General features: G+C 34.2%; 1 protein-coding gene across 1 annotated transcript; it reads right to left on the bottom strand.

The window, feature by feature from the left end:
• Positions 1-2311: 2311 nt before the first annotated feature.
• LOC112036539 (large ribosomal subunit protein uL11) lies at positions 2312-3188 on the bottom strand. Its single transcript, XM_024069378.2, has one exon. The coding sequence runs from the start codon at positions 3088-3090 to the stop codon at positions 2590-2592; it is 501 nt and encodes a 166-aa protein (XP_023925146.1). The 5' UTR covers positions 3091-3188; the 3' UTR covers positions 2312-2589.
• Between the last annotated feature and the right edge of the window lie 2812 nt (positions 3189-6000).

Below are 6000 nucleotides of genomic sequence, written 5' to 3'. Positions count from 1 at the left end.
TTATAATTGGGAGTTGGGGTTATTGTATTAATCATTGCATCTAGATAGCTCTCACTTTTTGTAATATTTCTTTAAATGATTTGGACTGTTTAACTGAACTTTATAAATTATAGATTTTTTTCATCATCTTTCATATGATATTTTCTAGTTTGTCTTTACAAATGCTATTAATATGGGTTATTTATCTCTTGTTGATACTTTGCACATAAATTTATGTATAACCCAATTAACTGCCAGGAGTTCCAGATATATTAGGCGGAGGCAACGTTGAAAGTCTTTAATTTGGAGGTGCATTATGGGGAATTTATCTTGTAGCAACTAAAGTGATGATCGGTGGTACCTAGTGATTTAATGGGTATTTGGAGCAACAGATTATAGATGTTTGGATTACTTTGTAGTATGAGGTCAGTCAATTTTAGGATTTTCATATCACTAGAGAATATGGATCAATAGATTGATTTTTCAGATATATGGAAACTGAAGTGTGGGTTGGTATGGCTTTCGGAAATCGCCAAACTGGAATTTCAATCCACTTGGGAGGGTCTCGAGTGTGGGTTGGTATAACTCCATTTGGGTGTTGGTTTCTTTCTTTCTTTGTTTTTTGGATTCAAAAGTATTAGTCTTTCAATTAGCTCAATGCACTAGAACAAGCCACAGCAAAAGCTCTGTTGTTAATAAAAGATGCTCCATATACTTCAAATTAGAAAGCTTGGAACTTTATTTTCGCAGATTTGATTTTAGGCGGATATCAACACCAAGGGAACACCGGGAGAGATTCAATGAGGTTGGGATGTGACGGGAATGAATCTGACAAAATTAAGCATTTTGGGGTAAAAAGCACAATATTTTATGAGACCATTGCTTGAACCTTTTCAAGTGGTTGGAAAAGCAATCCAGTTTGTAATCTCAATTGTGTAGCTTGTTAGATACAGTTTGACAACATAGCTTCTGTTCAGACTTATAGAATTATGTTTCGAAACAGTGATAGGGATCGTTTTTGTTTTCTATATTTCTACAACCAGCCAGGCAAGCTCATGTATTGACACAGTAATCGTCAGAATATAAACATGTTGAGAAAAAGGACATGTATTTATATGTATATACACCAGGTGAACCAGAATTATGAGCCCTATATATTTAAAATCAATAAAACAACTTCAAACCAAAACAACAAACACCATACAAACATTACCAGTAAGCACTAAGCACCCCCATTGTTAACCCTTAGGCATTGTGATAGACTGCTACCATGGTAGCTTACACCTAAAACCCAAAATCAGTTAACATAAACCAATAAAACAACCTGGTGGTTTATTCCAGATCAAGGCAAAGACCTGGTTTATTCAAAATCATAGCAACAAACAAAGAATTCTCTAGCATCTTGAGATGCTAAAAAATTCAAAGGAAATGAATGTGACTACTCAGGGCTCCCTAATCAGCATACATAAAACTCCTTGAGATCCTAAGAATTCTAAGATAAACGAAACAAATTTCTATAACTGATAAGTAAATACCATAAACAAAACAAAATGCAACCAGAAACGAATCTATTTTACCAGGCAATGTATCCATTCAGTTCAAATGATATTTTATGCATTTCAATACCTCAACAGTCCCATCCAAAACTACTTGATTAGAATTATTTTATAACGTTTATCAGAATCCATTTCAAACCATTCACATTTCTCATTTCAGCAATACTGGACTAAAAATATGGTATTTACATTACCCACATTGATCATTTCAAAGTCATTAAATTCAAAAGACGTTCATCAACCGGCATAGAATCTAAAACCAAGAAATGAAACTAAATCATAACCACATTTTCCTTCTTTAGCAAACTAAACTAAAACTGCGACACAATTGACCTACAAATATCACAATCTACCCACCGGAAAGAATGTATCAATTCAGCTCAATCATTTCAATATCATCAAAACCCATTAAAAACTACTTGATTAGAATTATTTCATAATACTTCTCAATTGAGCATTTCAATGTCATTACATTCTCAAGAAATTCATCAACAAGCACAGAAACCAAAAATCAGAAATGAAACTAAATCCAACCACATTTTCTTTGTTGTTGCTTTGCAAACTAACCTAAAAGTTATGTTGTCAAAACGAAATTAACCTTCTATATCCATTCAGCTCAATTATGCATCTCAATATCATCGAAAGACCTATTCAAAACTACTTGAATAATAATAACTTCGTAAGATTTCATTTTGAGCCTATCTACATTTCCCACATTAGATTCTTAAAAGTATTCATTAACAAGCATAGAAACTATTAAAAAAAAAAAACAAAAATGAAACTAAATCATAACCACATTTTCTTATTGTGGTTGCATTAGTAAATGCATTATGATATTCAAATCCGCTCTACTCTGTTTCCAAACATTTTAACATTAACCCTAAAAATTCAAAGACATAACCATTAAATCATAACAAAAAAAAAAAAAAAAAAAAAAAAAAACGATAAAATTTTCTTTCCATGCCTCAAAACTGATTAAACAACAAAACCCAAAACAAAAAACAAAAACAAAAAAGTAAATTCAAGGTTTTCAAACCCCTAACATAGCCGATTTTCAATCTAAAGGAACCTCAACATCACCATCAGTGATCTCTTGCTGCAAATCCTTAGGGTCCTTACCATCAACAGTACACCCAACAGAGACACAAGTTCCCAGAATCTCCTTCACGGTCCCACTAAGATCCTTCGCCATAGACCTAGGCTTCATCACCTTAGCGATCTCGATGACGTCGTCGAGCGAGATGTTACCGTTGTGCTTGATGTTCTTCGTCTTCTTCCGGTCGCGCTCCGGCTCCTTCAGCGCCTTGATGACCAGCGCGGCGGCTGAGGGCACCACGGACACCTTGGCCTGACGGTTCTGGACCGTTAGCTTGACCGTTACGCGGAGGCCCTTCCAGTCCTTAGCGGTTTCCTTGGCTATGTCTTCTCCGATCTTCTTCGGGGAGAGACCCAGCGGACCGATCTTCGGAGCGAGAGAACTCGCCGCTCCGACCTCACCTCCGGTGACTCGGACGTACACGTCCACCACCTGTGAGGGATCGAGCTTTGGAGGCATTTTCGGGGTCTCTGGTGGTGGAGCTTAGGGTTTGAGGAGCTTGTATGAAATAGCTATGGGGGCGCTGTGAAAGTGAGTCACAGAAACTGTGAGGTTTTCTAGGGTTCATATATGCTAGGGTTTTGCAAGTGGGTTTTGTGAAATGACCAAAATGTCCTTGTTTTTATTGGGCTTTTTTGTATAGGCCCAAAGAGGCCCATTAATTTTCAGTGGACCTTTGGGGACCATTGGGTTGTGGCTAATGGGTTGGATTGAAAGCTTGGTGCAATGAATAAGGTGACAATACATGAATTTTTATTTTATTTTTTTGGATGGGTGACAAGTACATGAAATTATTTGGATAACAGATAGGGATGAACAATGTTGCGACACTTCACATGACATTAGAAAAAAGAATAAAAAAGAGCAAGATCATGATAAGGATACATTTTTGCATGAGTTGTTAGCCGTTCTACATTTCTATCTACAATGGATACCAGTGTCAATCATACAATCATATTTTAGGAAGTTCAATCCATTGAGAGGAGTGGATTTAAATGAATAAATAACTTTAGAATTAAATCTCGCCGACACTAAAAACTAAAAAGAAGCTTATTGGTATTTTGAATTTTGACTTATTAGTAAAGAGTAATCATTATAAAAGTTTTATATCCTCCAGTCTTAACATATCACATCATCTCATCACATATTAAAGAATGTGCATAACTACGCTTAATCAATTCTATTACTCATCTAAAAATTCAACCCAATTAGAAGTTTATGAAGATGTTATTTGGTGTGATAAGTTATATTAAGTTTTAAATAAAAAACAAATGTGACAATCACTTACTAAATGATATAAAATATAGATTTTACACTCCATCCATATATACCAAATTCGAAATCTTTAGTTAATTCTATTCCATCACTCTAAAAATGGTTCATAAGTATGGCCAACTAAAAAATAGTTCAGGACCACTGCCTAGTTGGACAAGTTGGCACTTCCGTAGTCACTAAATGCTTGGATTAGTTGGGGGTGTGAGTTTGAGTTGCCAAATATCGTAGCATATATATTATCTAAGTATTTTTAACCATTCCAAATAAAAAATTAAAAAAACAAAACAAAAGAAACCAAACTTTAATCCAAATATTTATGATCAACTATGGATTAGTGTCAAGATTGACTATGGATTAATCCATACTTTTTAGTTTATTTTATCAAAATCCATATGCTTTATCGCCTTCTTAATTAATTGCCAATTTGGATGCTGCACCGGCCACCTTCAATATAATTCATATCCACTGTTTAAAACTAAAACTTTTTTGGAAAGCAATGATTAAACTAATCAAACGGCTTCGAACTTCTCCTCTACCTGGATTAAAGAAAGAACTTGCATTGAACTCAAAAGTTCATATTTTTCCACTCCAATCTGACACACCCAACAACCATATAAAACACCCACACGTAATTCTCACTTCATCTACACAGTTTGACGTGTATACTTTGACATATATCTGTTAGGCAGCCTGAACTTAGAAAAAAACATATGAACCCTAAACTCACACACAACTCACAAAAGGCAATGCATGTTTGGCCCCCACAATATCAAACCATCCATGGACTAAACGTGAAATGAACAAAAAAACAAAAGCTGCAATTCTTGTGGTCAATAAGTTAACAGGAATCTTCTTCTGGATAAGTCATTGTGAGAACCTTATACCTACCTGATAAGAGACTTTCACGCAAAAAATGCATATTTTAAACCTATCACGAAGCAGTGAGTGATCCATAACGACATAATAAGATGCCTAAACTTTGTTAACATATTTCTTTATACTTTAATATATACCACAAATGATCATTGAAGAATAAAAGTATTCTTACTAAGAGCATCATAATTGGCATGTGTCGTGCGTATAGGTGCTGCGGTGTAAAGGATTCGAAAAATGAAATAAATTAATCTTGTTTGAAAAGAGCTTTTAGGATAATTTTAGGATATCATTGTATATAGGCCGGGTCTTTTTTTCTTTTTTCTTTTTTCTTTTTTAAGTCATTCTATCAAAACAAAACTATTTTTAAATCCATGAATGTAAAAATATTAAAAAAATGAGAATGACAAAAAAAATAAGATAAATGTGGCCTCACCTTATTAGGTCTACATGTATTAGTGTTGACAAATTGTGTCAAATAGTGAGTCTTTTTGCGTCTTAGAGTTGTAATTTGAAATCAAGAAGATGATTCAATACCAGTTCAAAAATGAATAGTATTTGTTAACTTAATAGGGGATGAATTTGGACATGAACATGTCAAAAGACTTCACACACATGAAAATGCATTATGAGGTCTACATGTATTAGCGTTGACAAATTGTGTTAAATAGTGAGTCTTTTTGCGTCTTAGAGTTGTAATTTGAAATCAAGAAGAAGATTCAATATCAGCTCAAAAATGAATAGTATTTGTTAACTTGATAGGGGATGAATTTGGACGTGAACATGTCGGAAGACTTCACGCACATGGAAATCCATTGTGAGGTCTACATGTATTTATGTTGACAAATTGTGTCAAATAGTGAATTTTTTTGCATCTTAGAGTTGTACTTTGAGATCAAGAAGAGGATTCAATATAAGACTTCACACACATGAAAATGCATTATGAGGTCTACATGTATTAGCGTTGACAAATTGTGTTAAATAGTGAGTCTTTTTGCGTCTTAGAGTTGTAATTTGAAATCAAGAAGAAGATTCAATATCAGCTCAAAAATGAATAGTATTTGTTAACTTGATAGGGGATGAATTTGGACGTGAACATGTCGGAAGACTTCACGCACATGGAAATCCATTGTGAGGTCTACATGTATTTATGTTGACAAATTGTGTCAAATAGTGAATTTTTTTGCATCTTAGAGTTGTACTTTGAGATCAAGAAGAGGA

The sequence above is a fragment of the Quercus suber genome, unplaced genomic scaffold (genome assembly GCF_002906115.3).
Source record: "Quercus suber isolate HL8 unplaced genomic scaffold, Cork oak 2.0 scaffold_576, whole genome shotgun sequence".
In the NCBI taxonomy this organism is placed as follows: Eukaryota; Viridiplantae; Streptophyta; class Magnoliopsida; order Fagales; family Fagaceae; genus Quercus; species Quercus suber.
The sequence above is the reverse complement of the archived record's forward strand: the minus strand, read 5'-3'. Positions and strand labels throughout refer to the sequence as shown.

What these genes read in the sequence shown, in the direction of transcription:
- LOC112036539 (XM_024069378.2), bottom strand. Translation starts at nt 3,090, where the DNA reads ATGCCTCCAAAGCTCGATCCCTCACAGGTGGTGGACGTGTACGTCCGA.